Genomic DNA, 21,399 nt, shown 5'->3' on the forward strand with positions numbered 1-21,399 from the left:
TCTGCCATTGCTATTTAATATGATACACTGCTCACTCAATATGATTACAAACCTGATCTTCAGGACCAGGTGCTGCTAATCTGTTGAAAGAATAACTATGCAGCAATTTCAATTACAACTATTAAGTGCAATTAAGCCAAATGACTCAGGTGATAGGCCCAACAAAGTATGTGGGATTGAAACAGGCAAGGAACGACAAGAACTGGTTATGGCAAATATAAATTTGAAATTGATCACGCAATGTAATTTTGCAATGCACAGGTACAAGTATTCAGAAGAAATAAAGATTGTGCAGAGAATTAATCGCAATTTTAAATCCAACAAGTGAAAGTGATCCCACACCTTGAAAAGATAGTGTGGAAGAAATGAACTCAATTTCCACACAGGTTCAGCTTACAAAGGAGAATCTTTAATACAAATACGTACGTGTGTGCATATGGGAGAAAATATATCAATGAAACTCTCTCAAAGGAAAAACCCTAACCCAAGTCTTGTATATCGAATGGGGAAAATGATTGAACAAGCAGGATAAAAGAGAAATAGCTTTTCATCTGCAAAAGAGTAACTATTTCCATCGTTCAAAATCAAAATAACTGCTTTCTGCTACTGGGAAAGGAGTGAAACAGTCTAAACAATGTAGGCAACGTCCAATTACAGCCAATCAGAAAAGAGCACAACAGCCCCTTTTGAGGTTCCCCAGGGTTTGGAGGTACAGACAGTTACACAAATCAAGGGAGTGAATCATTACTTCGGCATGTTCTCAGCGTTGATAAAGAACAACATTACACTGAGTGGCGCTGCTCACAGAACCTCGGCAGCTTTTATGATGCGTCGACACAAAAAGCCATGCATTATATTCATGAAATTTGTGAACTAAATAATAAATATCTAAAGTTATGTTGAATCATGTACTAATTGATATACTGAAGTCTTCCTCGAACTTATGCAACATTTCCAGGTTGTTACACAGTTTTAATCAAAAAATGACAATCAATATCAACCGAAGGCAAATTGTATGTTTTATAGAAAGAAAATGTAACAGAATACATGGTTAATCAGGTTTACAAGGGAATCCTCTCAACTACAGCATTTTACCAAAGTTCAAATTATATTTTATGAGTGAGGAAGTGTCTTTATTCATTCACACTTTGTCTGGCAACACCAATTACAAATTCTTTAAGATAAGAGGAAATCTTCGACAAAAGCAATGTGAAAAACGATTTTTTTACACAGAATTTCAACAAAATCTCAAATCGTTAAGCTTAAACACTTGTGATATTATTTGTGAACCAATTCTTTTATAATCTGAATTACTCAGCCTCCAAGGCCTTTGTCCGTAGCTCAATGGTGAACTGCTCTCCCCCATGGGCTGGTGCCCCAGCACCACATCTCTCTCTTCTGTGCAATCTAAAGGGCAGAAACGCAAGGCACGTTAATCTCACATCGCAGACAGGTGCGTGGGCATTCTTTTTTTTTAACCTTTTCATACACCCGATATACATATCGGGGCGTATTATGTGATACCGGTCATCCGTCCGTCCGTTCCTGTCCGCACTTTAACTCTCAAAGTTTTCAACTTTCACGTTTCATATTTGGTACATAGGTACAGACTGTGGAGATGGTGTGTCACGACATACGTTCGTCATCTAAAGTGGTTGCCATGGCAACCAGGATGCTGTTTTCCATGTAGTAGCACAATTCTGTATTTACCTTCTTGTTCTTCATAAATTGATGTGTTTGAATATATAATTGTGAATGTGCGTGCGTGCGTGCGCGCGCATGTGTGTGTGTGTCACAGAGACTTTTCGGGCGTATATTATGCTCACTTGCGCTCTTGTTTATTTAACCTGCTCTCAAGTCACCATGCTATTTGATGATCCTTGATTCTGTGTCACAAAAGCATGGACAACACAAACCGAGAAAAGAGAGCAATATTTGTGCCTCAGATTTTCTCTGACTATAAAATTTCCAGATCTGTTCTGGGAATGTAGTGGGGTTTTGGCAAAGGATGAAGTGAGGTGGTGAGGGGCAGAATGAAAAGGTTCATTCTTGCAAACCTGCAGCATTGGGCAGAAGCAACATTTCAACCTCCAGGCAATTTTACTCCATGCTCAAAGCTTGGAACCCAGACTGAGTAAGTAGTCTGCACAGAATCATGGCTTTAACTCCTGCAGCTCATGAGATTCCAGGATCCTCAAGATGTGGAAACAACAATCTGGCACTCCTGCCTTGCTCTGTCGATACAGTAGTCAATGCACTCTGGCATCCTGCCTTGCTCTCCAAACTCTCTGTCTGTGGAATCCAAGGCCAACTCCACACATGGCTTCCTGACTTACTCAACTCTCATAGCCAACGAGTGGCTCTCAACAGAATCCTCTCATCTCCTCTCCCTGTCAATGCTGGAGTGCCCCCAAGTCAGTTTCCTGGAGCCAGTCTTCAAACCAGAGTGGCATTGATGGAGTGCATACCTCTGCCCGGCTGAACCGTTTACGTCTTTTATCCCACTGATAGGCCGGGGTCTGGATCCAGACCTGAACCAGAATCGAATCGGCTTGTCCTCTCACCGAACCAACTCATCCACCGAGTTTTGTCATCCACCCACAACTTTTTGAGATACCAAGCTATGCATAGTTTTTGGCCCCATCTATCAATGGTGAAGAATCACTTTGAAATTAAACAATTCTCGGATCCACATCCGGATCTTCACCAAAATCAAATCTATTTGTCCTTGTCACACACCCAATCTGTCCACCAATTTTGGTCCGAATCTGTCCATAACATTTTGAGATATCCTGTTCAGAGACAAAGAAACAGATAGGGGTGAAAACATAACCTCCATCCACCTTAGGTGGTGGAGGTAAACATAAACTATTTTAAACCGAATAAACATTCATATGTTCTATGCTTAAAGATAACATAGCTCATTCCCCATGATACTGCGTCCCCTACCTCATAGCATTAGCTCCTTCACAAGTCCAATATGTCCTGTCCAAGCGAATAAAACAGAAATAGGACATTATGAGCTCAGTTAACTACACTCAAGGAAACAACCAACAATGTTTAATTGCAATGGCTTCCACGTGATGAAAATATAACATTTTACTCCATCCTTCATGCACCAATTCCACCACATAACTCAGCCAGTATTTAGATTTATGCCTAATTCTCCATTCTATTCTAACAGCCTGTGTTATATTAATGTGGTTCCTCAGCCAGAGCAGGAACATGAGGTTTTGAGGAAGACCAAGCTTTATTCACCAATCTTTGCTGCGCACAACATACAAATCTGGAATTACACCCTTCTGGAATCAACTGAGTACATAGCAGTTTAAAACTTGTGGAGTTCTCTAGGATCTACACCCTCGATATATCACGTCATTAATCTCTAAACTCTGTGCCCATCATGTCACTCACCCATGAAGTTTTTTTTTTTTTTGTGACCAATTACTCCCACTAACTGACCACAACTATTTTGCAACTGGGAACATAAATAGAAAAATTAGTGCGAGTAATTGGCCACAGCTGCCTTTATGGGTGAGAGACGTGATGGGTATTGAATTTATAGATTAGGGAGAGAACTTCCCTCCATTTTAATTCCTTAAAGCATTGGGACAGGCCTTAGGCCTACCTGAACTCTCAGCTCCAAATTGATTCTATATATGGGTGATTTAAAGCTCTTCACACGAAATGACAAAGAATTGGCAGAACAACGAAAATGAGTAAAACGGTCCTCCGAGGACATCCAAATAAAATGGAATTTGATCTAGATACGGTAAGTGTGCCATGTGCACATTTGTAGCAGGTATAGCGACAAAAAGCGGATGACATAAATATTGGCCGAAAACAACATCGCAGGAGCTAGAAAAGGAAGAATCATACAAATAACTTTGAGTAGAAGAGGGCCACCAAATATGTCACGAACAATTGCTGAGGAATAACTATGTGGAACGAGGCTAATCCTATAAAATATATCTCACCCCGAGAAACAAAATCGATGTTATAAAGCAACTCGCAGTACTAGTGTTCCAATAGAGTTGCAGAATACTGGCCACAATCGGAAATCAACAAGATATATATATATATATATATATATATATATATATATATATATATATATATATATATATATATATATATATATATATATAAGGGAACGTCTCGCAATCAACAAAATGTTCAACAAAAACCTCTGCATCCCGAGAATATACCTGCCGAGATGAGAAGGAGGTGGTGGCCTGATGGAGCTTAAACAAGTGCAGATAATGATGACTGTAGAATTGGCTGTGTATGTGAAAAGCTCAACAGACTATTGAATCCATTTTATACACAAAGACAATAAGCCAGAAAAGGTAATTCTAACCCACCTTGCAAAATAGTTGTAAGAGCAGGCGCAAATCGACGATGCTACACATGAAATGGAAACAGCAACAAAGACAGCCACAATGATTGCAAAGAAGACAAAGAAAGAGTATAAAACAAAATATCAAAAAATATACACCGACAATTTAGAGAACGACAAAAGATCAGGAAGATTAAAAAAAAGAGCTGGACAGATTGGGGCAGACAAAATGGCTCATTGGAGTGTCGAAGAAGAAGTCAGCTTCACTGAGATGGAGAACGAGTCATAATAAATGCCCAAGACCAAGGACACGAAACCAATGACTTCAAGAAGATTGCAGGATTGAGTCAATCAAACAAGTGTAGGCTCTGCAAGGTAGAAACAAAGCGCAAGTCATTATAGCAAGCAAGCATCTGGCAAGCAGTGGGCTTCAACCACACGTGTCAAGTGAGAAGTATTTACCTAATCATATTCTCTCCAGATGTAATTTTTTTTTTTTATTATAAAAATTGAACATTTCAGAACAGCTATACACACAAAGGCACAAAAATGTGTTCAGAGTAATCCACTGGCACATCTGCAAAAACCTTAACATCCCAGTCACAGAAAAACCATGGAAGCACGAACCAAAAGCGATTGTTTAAAACGAGGATATAGTGCTCATGTAAGACCTGACCATCCCATCAAGCGTGACCATTGAAAACGAAGCATTGCGACTGGACACGATACTCAGTTTTAAAATTGAATAGATGGCATTGCTAATTAAGATATCAGTGCCCAGCAATTATGGTCTAAATAACGTGGGAATTAGGACAATGATGAAAGTACCAGGATCTGAAAAATGAAGTGAAAAGAACCTGGAAGCTGAAAAGTGCCAACATTGTGCCAGTGCTAAGTGGAGCAATGGCATCGATAAAGAAGAACCTCATGCAAATCTTTAAAACTATACTGGAGAATAATATGACAAACTACAATTGGAGGCTCTCTGGGATTCAGTGACGATCCTTAAAATAACCCTCGGAACAAAATATATGACCAACAAAACTTCACAACTTAGTCCTTGAAATGTGATCCTTAAAGGGGCTGTCACACCTTGACGATTTAGCCAGCATATGCCGACGTATGAAAAATTTGTCTAAAACGCTGGCACACGTTGAATACCTTATGGGTAAGTTTTGTATACGTTAAAAGCACGCTGAAGCATGCTGGCATACGTCGTAGTACGCCGAGCTCATCGAAAAATTTTAACATGCTCAAAATTTTTTGACGTATGCCAGCGTATGACTCACACGTTCCGCATACGCTGGCCATAAGTTGTAGGCACGTTACGCAATCGTTGACACACGTCGACACGTAACGTGTAAGTTACTAATAAGTCGAAGCGCGTCAAGGTAATGTTTAGCTTTCCCTAAACTTATTTCTAACATATGAGTAACGTGCTTTGAACCTATATGCAACATATCTCCAACGCAGATTGACATATGTAGACATATTTGACATCTTCCAGACGACCACAGAACTTACTGAACGTGTTTCTAACTTACAGCTCCCGTATAATGGCGTATTGGCAGCGTTTAGGGGAATTGGTATATAAAAATGGGCTTCACACAGGAGGAACCCGTCAGTGCTCCAGACTCCATGTTTTTTTTGTTTTTTTTTTCTTCGGCATGACGGTGATGTTGACACTTCGATTTCTAGTGCGGTTATGATTTAGATCGTTGAGCGGCAACCTTTCAATTATATTATATTATATTATAACCGCACTAGAAATCGAAGTGTCAACATCACCGTCATGCGGAAGAAAAAAAAAATGGAGTCTGGAACACTGACTGGTTCTTCCTGTGAACCCAATTTTTATATACCAATTCCCCCAAACGCTGCCAATACACCATTATACGGTAGCTGTAAGTTAGAAACACGTTCAGTAAGTTCTGTGGTCGTCTGGAAGATGTCAAACACGTCAATATGTGTTGGAGATACGTTACATATAGGTTCAAAGCACGTTACTCATAGGTTCAAAGCACGTAACTCATATGTTAGAAATAAGTTTTGGGTACGCTAGACATTACCTCGACTTATGAGTAACTTACAAATAACGTGTCAACAATCGCATAACGTGCCTACAACTTATGGCCAGCGTATGCGGAATGTGCGAGTCATACGCTGGCATATGTCGAAAGATTTTGAGCATGTTAAAATTTGTCGACGAGCTCAACGTACTACGACGTATGTCAGTGTGCTTCAGCGTGCTCTTAACGTATACAAAACTTACCCATAACGTATTCGACGTGTGCCAGCGTTTTAGACAAATTTTTCATAGGTCGGCATACGCTGGCTAAATCGTCAAGGTGTGACAGGGCATGACGGTGATGTTGACACTTCGATTTCTAGTGCGGTTATGATTTGAATCGTCGAGCGGCAGCCTTTTAATAGGCTACGCCACGTGATCGTCGGCGATACGCTGCCGCGCGCTATGCATACGTTAGACTATTGTTGGGCATACGTTGTGAATGCCGACAACACGCTAAGCATTCGTTAGTGTCAGTTATCTATAAGTTATCGAAACGTTCTGTGTACGTTACTAATACGTTATGCATACGTCCAACTAGTTATGAATATGCCAAAAACTTTTTTTTAAATCATCAATAGTTCAGCGTACACCAGCGTTTTACATACATTTTGATACGTTGCCATACGCTGGCTGAAACGTCAAGGTGTGACAGCCCCTTTACCTAAATTGAGGTGGATACTTTGAGTCCTGGGAGGAATCTGTTCCATCGTCTGAAACCCACAAATGGACATCACAATGAACAAGAGAACCCCTATGTCCACAATGCCATGAGTGATCTTTCATTCAAATTCAATCGTGCACCTCAAAGCTACATTTCTGAAGTGACCAACTGCACAACTTGACTCGAGCAACATTATTGAGGTGGAATAGTCCCACCTAGTATGGTATTAGGAATAGGAAGCAGATCCAACCTCAACATTATTGAGATGGAATCTGTCCGTGAACCCAGCAAATTTGTTTCCCACCTGCTTACTTTCAATTAGCTGGTGGTGCGAGAGTATTTACCACAATCAGTATCATGATATGTGTGTGATTGTGCTTTGATAGATCGGTAAACAACGGCAGGCGAGAGTCTTCCAACAGTGAAAATGTGGCACTGCACACACAGCAACTCGGGACTCCCCTTCCTCCTTCCCGTTTATATCCATCCAGAGAGAACCTCTGCAAATGTTCCTCCTTCTACAAGCAGCTCGTGTTTTCTCTGCAATTCTAAATCTGGAAATAATCGAAAAGTTCCTGCCCCTTAGCGATCTCATTCTATTCAGGTCAAAAGCTAACCTCAACATTATAACCAGTTACCCTTTTTCAGAAAGCAGCTTTTAGAATACTCAGCTCAACTAAAAGAACATTGCACAATCATATACTGTACATAACCGATCTGTTCTGTATCAAGTCAAAAGAATGCCAGCGCTGACCTCCTGTTGTACCCATACACCTACTTATAAAAAAACAAATTATTATGCCGAGGCTCATATAAGAGCTAACACACAGAACGTACAAACAAGGGAAGCAGGAGATGAGAGGGGGAAGAGGGAAGCACAAAACAGTGGGGAACAGAGACATTAGGAGATCCGTGGAAGGGAGAAAGATGGGGCAGGATACAAGGGGTAAACAAGATGGTCACCACAGGGACTTTCAGGTCGTTAAAGTACAGAGATTTTCAGGAAAGAAAGTGAATTTGAAGGAGGTGGGTTTGGGGTCGATTAATGGGGGTAAAAAAGATTGTGGTTTTGGATGGGAGAAGATAAGAGATAGTGGTGAACAGCTGTTTTGAAGACTTGGAGGGAAGAGTGGGATTGAAGAGTGTGTGGGAGCTTGTTCCAAAGGCAGAAGAAAGAGGAATGAAAGAGGGAAGGTGAGCAGTGATTCTTGATTTTGGTAGTTTTACTAGAAGGGGGTTGCTGGCGAACCTTGAGCGCTCTCCGGAAATATGATGAGGACAGATCACAGACCAAGGAGTGGGAGGGGGAGGGGGCGAGGCCAGAGAGGAGACTGAAGAAGACAAAGACCAACGATTTGCCTGCAGTGAGAGAGTGAGAGACCCAAAGACTCAGCTTCATCGCAAGAGATAACAATGATCCTAAAAGCCTTGGTTTTCACAGCGTGAAGCTGAGCAAGGTGTGAGGCAGGAGCACTAGACCAGAGGGGAGAGCAGTACTCCATCAGGCTGTAGATGAAAGCTTTGTATGTGGTCAGGAGCTCAGGTGTGCCAAGGAAGGACTTTGCATGACTGAGGATGCCCAGTTGGCGATTGGCTTTGGTGGCCAGCTTGGAAATGTGGCTTTCCCAGGAAAGATCATGGCAAATAGTGGGACCCAGAAGCTTGAATGAAAGGACTTATTCAAGAGGATTGGTGAGGAAGTAGGTGGGGGTGGGGGTGGGGGTGGGGGGTTTCCAAACGGTCCTTTCAGAGAGACATAGTGAGAGAGTGAAATATGTCAAGATTGAAAGACTTCTTCCAAGTGTTGGACCAGTTTGTGATTTTATCCAGATCTGCAGAGAGTGAAGAGGCTGCTGCTTGCTGATCTGAGGGATAATTTTTCAAAACAATTGAAAAATTATCCTTCAGAACACACAAAAAAAATTCCTAATTTTTCAAAACACCACAACTATCAACAACAGGGAAAAGTATCAGCAATTCAATTTGAAAATCACAGTTAAACAGCCCTGCTCAGATAATCTGCCTTCACATTGTCTTTCCCCTTGTTCAACTCTATCATTAATGGATATTTTTTCAGGAACATGGCCCATCTCATGATCTTATCATCGAGAAACTTTGCCTTTTCCATGTACAGTGATTGCTGAAAATCAGTCTATAAAACAAAGTCAGTCCCATAGAGATATGACATAGATCCCTATAGAGTCCCTATCGAGCGAAATGGAGACTGTTGATCCGCTGTGGCGACCCCTAAAGGGAGCTAGCCAAAAGAAGAAGAAGAGGAGAGATATGGCATAGATCTCTTGATGTCCCACACAACAGAAAGTATCTCGTTCTCTATGGTGTTCTTCCAGCAGTTTATCAGCTTCTTTCTGGCAAAACTCACAGTGAAAAGTCTGCCCTCATGTTCACTGAAACAAAATAGCTCCAATGCTAATATCAAAAGTATTGGCCCTGAGTATAAATGGCTTACTCGGGTTCGGTATTCTCAAAATGAGTTTGCTGATGAAGAGTTCCTTGATGATCTTGTAGGCCTTCTCTTGAGCATCCCCCAATTCCACGTTACTGGGTTGACCCCTCCCAGTCAAATCAGTAAGCGGCACAGTGATGGCTGCATAATCAGGGATGTCGTCCCTGCAGCATCCCACCAAACCTTCACATGACCTCCTTTGTCATCAGCTGTGATGCACCCTTGATATTTCCACATTGTCATCATGAAGGCCTTACAGACAATGTTCTCTGTGGTGACTGAAAAAGCTTATGTTGTCCATCTCACACTTTGATGGTCTGGCCATGAGGCAGGCTGTGGCCATCCTGTGGAGCACCTCCCGAAGGGTCGCCAAATGCTCGCCCCAAGTGTGTGTACAGACCATAATGTCACCAGTGTATCTATCCACAATGTCCATCCACACCATCAGCCTCTTCATGCCTCGTACAAGTGTAACACCTGAATTTACCATCCCAAATGGCATCTTCAGAAACTTGTAGGTACCATCTGTTGCCACAAATTCTGTTTTGTATACTGTATATCTATATTCTGTGTCGGAGTGGTGACCTGTACAGGATTGTTCCCAATAGCCAAGGAGACTGCTTTGGCAGCACTAACGCTTTGCACAGAGTATGGTCCCAATGGATGGATGGATATCTATATTAGCCAAGACAACTCGCTCAGGCTAATCTTCATACAATACTCATCTCCACTTACATTCTGTAGGAGGTCATTGACTCTCACCATTGGTTCCGGTTCAGATACAGTGATGTTATTGAACTTGTGATAATTAACACACACTTGATTTGTTCTTTCCTTCTCATAGACTATCACCACTTCTGATATTTAGGATGAATCTGACCATCAAATTCTCACCATTTCCAACATTTCCTGTATTTTGCGACTCAGTGATCCTGTGATACTGTACGGTATGAAGTATTGTTTTGATTGAACAGGCTCACTTGTAGTCAGGTTTACGTGATGATGGATTAAAGTCATAGTGCCTAGGAAATCAACACATCTTGATATTATTTGACTGTGGACCGAACCTCCTAAATTTGTGCATGGGTGAGATTCTGACCAAACATCCTATCTGTCTCCAATTCTCTGTGCGTGTCGGTCTGGGCTTGTAGATGCAAGGCTCTAACAGGTTTTCGCCATCAAAGGCATCTTCCATGGTCAATTCCATCAGCAGCAAAACCGTAGCATACATTATATCATGATCATCAGCTGGGGATACATCTCCCACCACACACTCTTTCTGTTGCAACTTCAGCTGGTCACTATCATCACTGGGATATTGATTCAGGTAACACAGGAGGGGTTATCTAATCAACTGTGCCCTGACCCATGCAGTCAACAAACAATCCTCCTGCCATTCTGGGACCAGATGATCTGGTGATCTCATGATCTGGACCCAGATGATCTGGGTGGACCCATATGATCTGATAGTTGTGATAATTATCAATGATCAGGTAGTACATTGCATCTGGCAAGCAGTGGGCTTCAACCACACCTGTCAAGCAGTGAGAAGTATTTACCTAAATGTTTACCATTGGCCCCTTCCATGGCAGGTTCATAATGAACAGCATGCAACTAAACCTTCCATGGTACTGGTCTTCCTTCATTATGATTCCACTGCAGCCTATGTCCCTAAGGCATGCACGTAAGAGCTCCCAACCTTCCCCTTCACCACTGGCATCTGCCTTGTGGCTCCATTAAAGGGGTGGGATACAGGCACTGCTCACGAGCAGAAGCTTCTTTCCACATGCAAGTAAGAAATGGTCCTCTTCAAGACTGTTCCAATTTGGTATCAGATACCTCCATTTTTGGGAAAATGAATTTTCACCAGACAGCCAGGACTCACTTTGTGACCTTTGCAATTGTGAGAATCATCTGTTGACACCTTCATTCAGGACCATTCAGCTGTACTGCTCCAGCAGCCCTCGGCACCCATGTCTTGGCACCTTTCGAAAATGACCTGCAATCCCTTGCTGCATGCTCTACCCATTGGCAAAGATAACAATGCATCTCAGAGCCTACCGTGCCCTCATCTTGCTCTTTACAGTCCATGGCTCTCTGGCCCTCCCTTTTATAAGCAAAATACCATGTTGTTATAACCCACGATCTTCTCATCTCCTTTCAGCATTGCAGGTTCGTTCTCCTTTCCCTGCAAACTAGCAATGGCACACTGAACAACAGTTGACAGATGTCTATTATGAGCTTTCAGGAAAAGATCTGCAACCCTGGCTAGCTCTTTAGGATTCTCTGGTGCCTTCTCATGCAAATGAACAGATAAATATTTTGGGCATGCATTGGTAAATGGTTCCTTCACAAACAAGTCATGTAGGTAAACAAATATCTAGTCAGTCTTCAAGAGTTTAACCCACTTAATGAAATAATTTGTTATCCTAACTATAAATTGCTCAAGGCTCTCCCCTAACCCATTGAGTTGGTCCTACACCCATCCTCGGTGAGATCATACCACTTCAAAAGTGCATCTTTCAATTGGTTATAATAAACAGCTGCCACATCTGACAACCTGGAATTCACATGAAGTGCTTTGCTGGTTAAGGCCAAGTCACACCTTGACGTTTTAGCCAGCTTATGCCGATTTTTGGAAAATTTGTCGAAAACGCTGGTACACGTCGAATACGTTTTGGGTACGTTTTGATAACATTGAGAGCACGCTGAAAAACACTGCCATACGTCGTTGTACGTTGGCTTTAAACGTTGTACTTTTCGGTTGTCCTCAAATTTTCCATGCTTGAAATTTTAAGACTTATGCCAGCGTATGACTCGCACGTTCCGCATAACGCTGGCCATAAGTTGTAGGCACGTCACGCGATCGTTGACACACGTCGACACACGTTACTTGTAAGTTACTCATAAGTCGAAATACGTCGAGGTAATGTTTAGCGTACCCGAAACTTATTTCTAACCTATGAGTTGCGTGTTGTACTCACGTTACGCGATCGGTGACACACATCGACACACGTTACTTGTAAGGTGCTCATAAGTCGAAACACATCAAGGTAATGGTTAGCTTCAGTGTTCCAGACTCCCTGGTTTTTTTTATTTTTTATTTTTTTTTTCTTCCTTCGATATGATGGTGATTTTGACACTTCGATTTCTAGTGCGGTTATAATATAATATAATTAACAGGCTGCCGCTCAATGATTTAAATCATAACCGCACTGTACACTGAACACCGTCATACCGAAGAAAAAAAAACCCGGGAGTCTGGAACACTGACGCTAACCATTACCTTGACGTGTTTTGACTTATGAGCACCTTACAAGTAACGTGTGTTGATGTGTGTCAACGATCGCATATCGTGCGTACAACCCATTTCCATCGCATGCGGAGCGTGTGTCATACGGCAAGTGCGTCGTAAAATTTTCAACATGTTCAAAATTACAAGACGTACTCCACTTACTACGACGTATGATAGCGTACTTTAGTGTTCTAATCACGCATACCAAACTTACCCATACCGTATTCGACGTGGGCCAGCGTTTTAGACGCATTTTTCAGAGGTCGGCATACGCTGGCAAGATCGCCAAGGTGTGACTGCGATGTTGACACTTCCATTTCTGCGGCGGTTATGATTTGAATCGTTGTGCGTCAACCTTTTAATAGGCTATGTCACGTCATCGTCGGTGATGCGTGCAGCTCGCTATGCATAAGTTAGACTATCGTTGGGCATAGGTTGTGTAGGCCGACAACAGGTTCAGCATTCGTTGGTATAAGTTATCTATAACACAACGAAACGTTCTGTGTCCGTTACTAATACGTTATGCATAAGACCAAGTCGTTATGAATACGTCCGAATCTTTAAAAAAACATCAAAAGTTCAATGTAAGCCAGCGTTTTACATACATTTTAATACGTTGCCATTGCTGGCTAAAACGTCAAGGTGTGACTGGGCCTTTAACAAAGCACTGGGTGATGTGGTCCATCCCGCTTCATCCTATCCGCTGTTACTAGCAAAATGCTCAAATCTCAGAAAGTTTGCTCATCCTTCCTCTCGATAAAGGCTGAGAGCTTTGGAGCTCTAGCTTGCGCAACACTATTCGCATTCTCTGGATGACCTACAGGTAGTGGACAAAAAAATTTGGAAATACCTGGGTAAATGAGGGACACCAAGCAATGTCTTCCAGGCAGGTGTGGCCCCAAGCAAATACCATCCCAGCATGCTTGGGGTTATGTATAAAAATGCTGCACAGGCCTGGTTGTCTATAATTATGGCTCTCATGGCTGAAAGAGGAGACCCTCGAATGCCCCCATCCACAGAGCACGCGTGTGGTCACCCAATCGTTTGATTAGCATGACACTGATGCTATCCATATGTCATGGCCTTCTCAGTCACCAGATCTGAACCCAATTGAGAATTTATGGGATATTCTGGAACGACACCTACGACAGCATTTTTCACCTCCATCAAACAGTTGTGAGTTGATAGACTTTCTCAGGGAAGAATGGTACTGCATCCCTCCTGCAGAATTCCAGACACTGGTGGACTTTATGTTATGGTGTACGCAGGCCATATCGGAGCAATGTGGTGACCCAATGCCCTATTAAGTGACTTCACATTGGTATTTCCATTTTAGTTCACCTGAAACGTAGTTCCAGGGAGCTTCTGGGATGACGCATCGTCCGTCCGTCAGTCTGTCCTTCCGTCCACAAATACTTGTAACTTCTTCTCTGAAACTACCCACAATTTAGATGAAACTTGACCCCAACCTTCATCACCCAGTCTGTACCGAAATTTGTTCACAGCATTAAAAAATTGAGCCCGAAGGGGGATTACGGGAGGTTGCTCCCCAAAATAGATATTTGGTTTCTTCTCAGAAACTACACACACACACAATTCTGATGAAACTTGACCACAACCTTCATCACCCAAGATGTACCAAAGTTTGTTCATGGCATTAGAAAAAGCAGGCTGTAAGGGGTTCTATGGGGGGAGGGGGGGTTGTTCCCCCCAAAATAGGTATCTGGTCTCTTCTCAGAAGCCACACCCGCAATTTTGATGAAACTTGACCACAACTATCATCACCCGTGATGTACCAAAGATTGTTCACACCATTAAAAAAACATCCATTGGTATTTATTTTCTTCTCTGTTACATATTTTGTGGGTAATCCAGACCTTGGTTTTCCTTGGTTTTCTTATCCAGCCATGACCAGGTGAGCGCCCAGGGGTATTGCCCCTATTTTTTGGTTCACCACCTTTACTTGGGCACTCTGTATTTCGAGACACTTAAATTCCCCTTCTGCCTCAAGCCTTCTAGCTTCCCTTTCAGCGTCAAGTCTTTTGCCTCCATCTCTCTTTCCACCTCAAGCCTTTTAACTTTCCTTTCAGCCTCGAGCCTTTTATTTTCCTTCCTTTCTAATCCTTCCCTTTCGATCTGCCTTTGTAAGAGCCTTTACTCCCTCTCCAGAGCCTGTGGTTCAGTTACAAACTACCACAGCTCCCTGCCAGCTCCTAAGTTGCTTCCAATCTTCAACAATCTCTCTCTTTCATCTTCGACTCAGAGCACACTTTTACGATTGGATGGCAATCAATTCTTCACTTCGCAAATATTCGTAATACCACCCTGTTTTTTACATTGCCTTTGCCTCAGAATGTATTAACAGAAAATGACTATTGACCAAGTTGCAAAGAACAGCTTCAGAACAGCAGACCCTCCTGTGGTCATCCAATGATACAAGTCTTCACAATCTTAAACCATAATCTGAAAGGAAAGAAATGTGTAACATTAGGTCTTACGTGCCTTAACATTCATTCATTCATTCATTCAGCTGCATCATGTGGCTGCTGGTGTGCACCAATGCTGGGAGTACAGCTGTGCGGCCGATGCATTGCCCCCTATTGGTTAAAGCAGGAATTGTTCAGGGTGCTGGTGATAACGTGCCTACTATTTGAGAAAGACACCACATTAACTTTGATATACCACCAACAATCAGTGATGGCAGACAGATGAGTCTTACGACTAAACATGCTTTTGAAGGATGGGACACACTTGATACCTCGCCTGCAGGCGAAACGTCATTGTGACCGTTTATCGTTGGGTAGAGATTCTAACCCAAGCTAGACAGCTCCAAAGCCAAGTGTCCTGTTATCCTGCTAGTTATTCTGTTATCCCATGCATTAACATCATGTTTTTAAAATATTTACAAAACTTCAGTGTCTCTGTTTCACCCTGTGCAAAGGGAATATTCAATAATAATCTCTGGCCATTCTCAGAGAGCCGGCGAGTCTGGCAGTTCACTCAGGCAAACTGACATGGACGGCAATGTGCCATCTCACTTCAGGACTGGTCTACTATATCTGCTGCCCCTGATATTAACTCAGCCTGGGAATTATTTCACAGAAATTTGCTCTCTCTTAAATACAGATCCATCCCATCTCATCTTCAGTTGTCATACCTTTCCTCCTGCCCATAGTACACTGAATCATGTGGTGAGGCAGTTGCCTTGAAATAACTTGCCTTCTCTTCCTGGAAGGAAAATCCGACCAAAGGTAACCTCAGATCATGCCACAAATCCTGCAGCAAGTGTGTCCATGCTCAGGAGAGCCAGAAAACAACATCTGGAATCTGGCCAACCTCATGATTGAACTATAAAACTTGTCTCCTTCCTCAGAAACCTGGCGGCACCTTGTTAAGTCTGTCTCTGGAGTATGCTACCCTTCCATCCCTTCTCTCACTTTAAATGGCACCATAGCCACCATACTCATGAAAAGGCCGAATTCCTCATTTCTGTGTTTACTTCCAAATCTTGTGTTCCCAATCCCTCGCTCTCCGTACCCCCTTACCCAGTCGTACCCAACTGCTCTGGACTATGTATCATTTTTAGCTGAGAAGGTGGAGAAGTTTCGGGTAACCCACCACTCTGATTATTTAAGTCGCACAGATGGCATCAGCACACATGTCCTAAAAAAACCACCCTGATCTGCTGCTCTTGCACAACCTCTTTCTGCTCTGTTCACCCTATAATTTTCCCTTGGTCATCTTGCATCTGCGTGGAAGTCAGTCAACATCGCTGCATTACATAAACAGGTTGCAAAAATCGATCCAATTAACTACAGACCGATTAGTTTGCTTCCAATCATCAGCTAGTTCATGGAATCCATCATCATAATTTATATCAAATCTTTCATTTTCTCAAACGGCCTTATCTCAGATCACCAGTTCAGATTCAGATAAGGTCACTCTACCTTGGACCTGCTGCTTCTGCTCTCCCAACAATGAATAGACACCCTCAATGTCTGACATGAGATCAGGGCTGTCTCTCGAGACATATTTTGAGCATTCAATACAGTCTGGCATCCTGCCTTACTGTCTGCCTACGCCATCCAAGGCCATCTCCACATGTGGCTTACTGACTTCCTCTACTCTCGTAGCTGACGTGTGACTCTCAACAGAATCTTTTCATCTCCTCTCCCTGTTAAGGCAGTGTCTTGGGCCCAATCCTATTCCTAATCTTCATCAACAATCTCTCTGACTCTCTCTGGAAAATCCTTTTTATCTCTTTGCGGATGTCTCCACCCTCTGCTGTAACATCCCTCATTCTTCATATAGGCAGGCAGCAGCCTCTTCCCTCTCTGCATATCTTGATAGAATCACAATCTCATCAAATACTTGGAATACATCTTTGAAACGAGACAAATCTCACACTTTCACGATGTCTTGCCGAAAGCACCGTCTGCCGAACCCTCCCATCTACTTTATTAACAATCCTCTTGAAGAAGTTTAGTCACTCAAACTTTTGGGCTTCACTATCAGCCATAAATTTTCACGGGCAAACCACATATCTAAGTTTGCCTCAAAACCTAGCCACCGACTGGGCATCCTCCATCGTCCCCATCCATAACCATCATCTTTTCTTCCCCCAATTAACCCTCCCCAAGCCCACCTCTTTCCAATTTCTAGTTTTTCCTTCCTGAGAGTATCCATCTTGTTGTTGCTGCTGCATCCATCCTTTGGTAACCCCCCCTAGCTTTCATTCTTTCCCACATCCCTTATTTCTCCAAGTGTACATCTATTTTGTCCCTCAAACTGGGCTGTTGGTGTGTGCACCCCCCCCCCCCCGACTCTCTCTTTCTGCTGTTACTTTTGTTCTGTTGGCCTGATGTGTTCTACATTCTCGCTCCTCCATGAACCTCGACATTGTATACAAGAAAATGTCATCTCTCAACTACAATTTATTGAACAGCCCCAATTAATGCCACCTTTTTGTGGGATTGGCCAAGGGGGAAGTTTAGCTCCAGTCTTTTGCAAAGTTTGACGTTGGACTGGAGCTGATGTTAGGCAGAAATTTGTAACTTGTTCAGGGAGTGAGCGATGAAATCGTCTTTCATATTCGTGACGTCCATCAATCTTTAACGTCCATCAACCAATGATAGGAGAGGGAACACCCAGCTTAACGTCCATCTGAGCGACAGCTCGCTTTGTGATTCAACACCCTGCCTGCAAAGCACCAAACGGACAGTTTAGACTTTATATCGTTGGGCTGGAAAATGAGCCCAAGCTCAACACTTCAAAGGTAAGTGTGCTACCCATGCACCATCCTGTCGGATGATCTGGTCATCATTCTTGTTTTTTAAACGTGAAAATAATTTAACTTTTTATAGGAAAAAGCAAAACCACATGAAATATTCAATTTGCAAAAAGATATAGACTTATTGCACAAAATATGTTTCAATGGCTTTATGTTCGTCCACCTTTATCTTCGAGGGATCATTTATATTGTTGATGGTGCATGAGGCACAGATTCCAATATGAGGCCTAGCGATTTTGTGTGCGTTGCCTTGGGGTAATGTCTGCTCCCCACTCACCGCGTGGACATAATGACGTATGAAAAGCCTGGGTGTGCAAGCATATCGACGCTGTTCATGAGCTGACAGGATGGCCTCAACTCTAGAGGTACGCACTCTCTCCTCTAAGCTGTCCAGCCTTTGTTCGAATCCCGATCGCCCCAGCTATAAACTGTCATTCATCAGTGTGTGTGCCGCCTCTCGAATGGATGTGAAACGGGCGTCTCATTGGTTGGCATTAGTTGGTGGACGTGAAGGATCCCACTGTGTCCTTCTTGAAGAGTACCTTGCTGTCGCCGGCACCCTGAACAAATTATAAATTCCTGCTCCAAGAGAAGGCGCTGCATCAGCGGCACAGCCGCTACCTGAGCCAATGTTGCAAACCTGCAGAACTTGTGATGCACAAGAAAGAAGAACACTACATATGAATATATCACAAAGATTTGTGAAAGGTATAACCCATAGACTGCACCCGGAAGTAACCGAGAATTCTGTGGGGCCGACATGATCTCCATTCGCCAAACCGCTGATTGAAGTTTGGCAAGTGCAGAGGATGATAAGCAGATCGAATGTTTCGATCTGTCGCTGTGCTTGTAACATGCCCTCTATATGGCAAGCAAATATGCGTCCATCGTTCCACCAGGATGCCCATCGCCATGTCGAGCCTTTTAGGCCGCAGGCTCAGCTGTAACGAAACGCTGTACTGCCTCTGCGCGGGCAAGGCGGTATTTTGTTCCCTGTTCTTCATGATAACCGCTTGAGGACATAATATACCACAGATACTTTTGTTCCGCAACCACGAAAACCTAGTTGTTAATTCTCGTTTGCTTTGCATCCAATTGCAATCCAAATCGAAATTGCTATTTGATGCCCACTTATTGTCCAATTCTGTTCTGGCCTGTATACCGTTACCGTTCGATCGACCGCAACTCTTTACAATTTGCTAATGTTCGAACTGATAGCGGAGAAAGACAAGACTGAGCTGTTCGTGTCACAGACTCGCGTCACATGGCTGGTCATCTGACACTTGTTTTGTGTGAAAATACACTCAATGGTGACAGACTGTACTGTTGTTATCAAGTTGCACAGTTGGTGTGCTTTGTGATAACTATGTCAACAGAGATAAACCGATTTAAGTGTGGACAGTTTAGGGAAAATAAATAGGTTTTTAAAAATGGGGATTTTCTAGTTCTTTGTGCAATTTTTCACCTTTACCTTCACATGAAGAATTCACCACCCAGCAGGCAATGCATCTTCTGGATCTATGATTGGCTGTGAACGCATCTGACCGAAAACACGTCATAGCCAATCCGGGCACACAAAAAGAAGACGCGGCTACTTCCGCAAAAAGTTCCAGAAAATAGGAAAAGTTACATTTTCTGCTTAGTTGTGTAAAAAATCGAACCCCGTATAATGATGTAAGGTAAAATCATTCCATAAATAACTCGAGCGCATACCTCCACCATGTAATGTCTGATCCATGAGAACATATCGGGCCCAATACATTTTTGAGATATCGTGCTATATATCGTTTTTGAGCCCGATCTCTCAATGGTGAAGAATCACTTAAAAAAAAATAAAAATTAATAAATCTCGCATCTAGATCCGGATTCAGATCTTCACCAAAATCAAATCAATTCTTCACCAAAATCGAATCAATTCTTTCTTGTCACGCACTCAACGCGTCCACCAAGTTTGCTCCGGATCCGTCCACTACTTTTTGAGATCCTGCACACAAACAAACAAACAAACAAACAAACAAACAGAGACAGAAAGAGGGTGAAAACAACCTCCTTCACCTTCGGTGGCGGAGGTAACAAGCTACGTGTCTCTGACTTTTGAAGTTTGACTTGAGTTTCCTGTTAAGTACAAACATTTCAATGAACAGTGAATCATGATAACACGTGTTGGAGTAGGACGATTATCCAGTTATCTCCTTTATCTCCTTTAGCTTTGGATTCGGTTTTATCACCGTTATGCCCTCGCGTTTTGCTTCGGACGAGGAGCTTTTAGACTTAATTACGGCCAATGAGGTGGGAGGGTGAGGCTGGAGTGCGTTGGGGGGTGGGGGGATAGGGAGGGGTGGGGGTGGGTGTGGGGGAGTTTGCGATCAGCTGCTAACAGGACGGTCACGGTGCCAGGCGGACGTCCCATCACACAAAGAGACAGACATATGCTACGTCTTTCACGCAGCCGCACTCTCCTTTCAATATACAGTCTGTCCTTTTATTTTTTATTGACTCGCATTCTATTCGCCGCACTTGCTTGTTTAAAGGTGGCGGCCCATTATTTTTTCATAACTTCACGGTGGACTGTATAATCGACCGACAGATGCTGTTTTAGTTAAGAGCAGAAACTTTGTGAAGTTTATCCTCCGCCCCTCCTTCCTTTCCCCGTGTCACCCTCCTGTTGATGACACAAAAGCCATGCTGCACGCGATATCAGAGCGGGTCACGCCGATGCATTCAGACCAATATTGCCCATATCCGTGTCGCCTGTAATCGCTTACGCGTGACGGCAACTTGCACGGGGTTTGATGCGCCTCCTCCGCAGTTCCTCCGACATCAGCAGCCCCTGCCCCGCTGCAGCCGTCGCAGAAAAGGCGACAGCCCCGGGGCTCGCTCAAAAACGAACCCTTAATCGCTTTGCTATGCATGGCGGTAGCAGCTTATTCGAATTTAGGCCAAGGTATAAAAGTACATCCGTGCCGGCGATGCGGGATGTATGCAGGGAGCCGCTTTTATATTTCTTACACACACACACACACACACACACACACACACACACACACACACACACACACACACACACACACACACACACACACACACGCACACGCACACGGATTCTTCGATACCTGGGAGGACTCCACTCCACTTTCTGAAACCCGCATATGGAGATAACAACCAATGACACACATACACACACACACACGCACACGCACACGGATTCTTCGATACCTGGGAGGACTCCACTCCACTTTCTGAAACCCGCATATGGAGATAACAACCAATGACACA

At 43.1% G+C, this 21,399-nt stretch overlaps 1 protein-coding gene across 1 annotated transcript in view; it reads right to left on the reverse strand.

The window, feature by feature from the left end:
- Positions 1 to 420: 420 nt before the first annotated feature.
- The window catches only part of LOC147017279 (transcription factor AP-2-epsilon-like), a 316,131-nt gene continuing 295,152 nt past the window's right edge, over positions 421 to 21,399 (reverse strand). Inside the window, exon 7 of the mRNA XM_085846755.1 lies at positions 421 to 1,407. Coding sequence (XP_085702881.1) covers positions 1,311 to 1,407 — 97 coding nt within the window. The 3' untranslated portion in view covers positions 421 to 1,310. The remainder of the gene's footprint in view (positions 1,408 to 21,399) is intronic.

The sequence above is a fragment of the Eptatretus burgeri genome, chromosome 11, assembly GCF_056783735.1.
Source record: "Eptatretus burgeri isolate ZD-2024b chromosome 11, Ebu_testis_v1, whole genome shotgun sequence".
In the NCBI taxonomy this organism is placed as follows: Eukaryota; Metazoa; Chordata; class Myxini; order Myxiniformes; family Myxinidae; genus Eptatretus; species Eptatretus burgeri.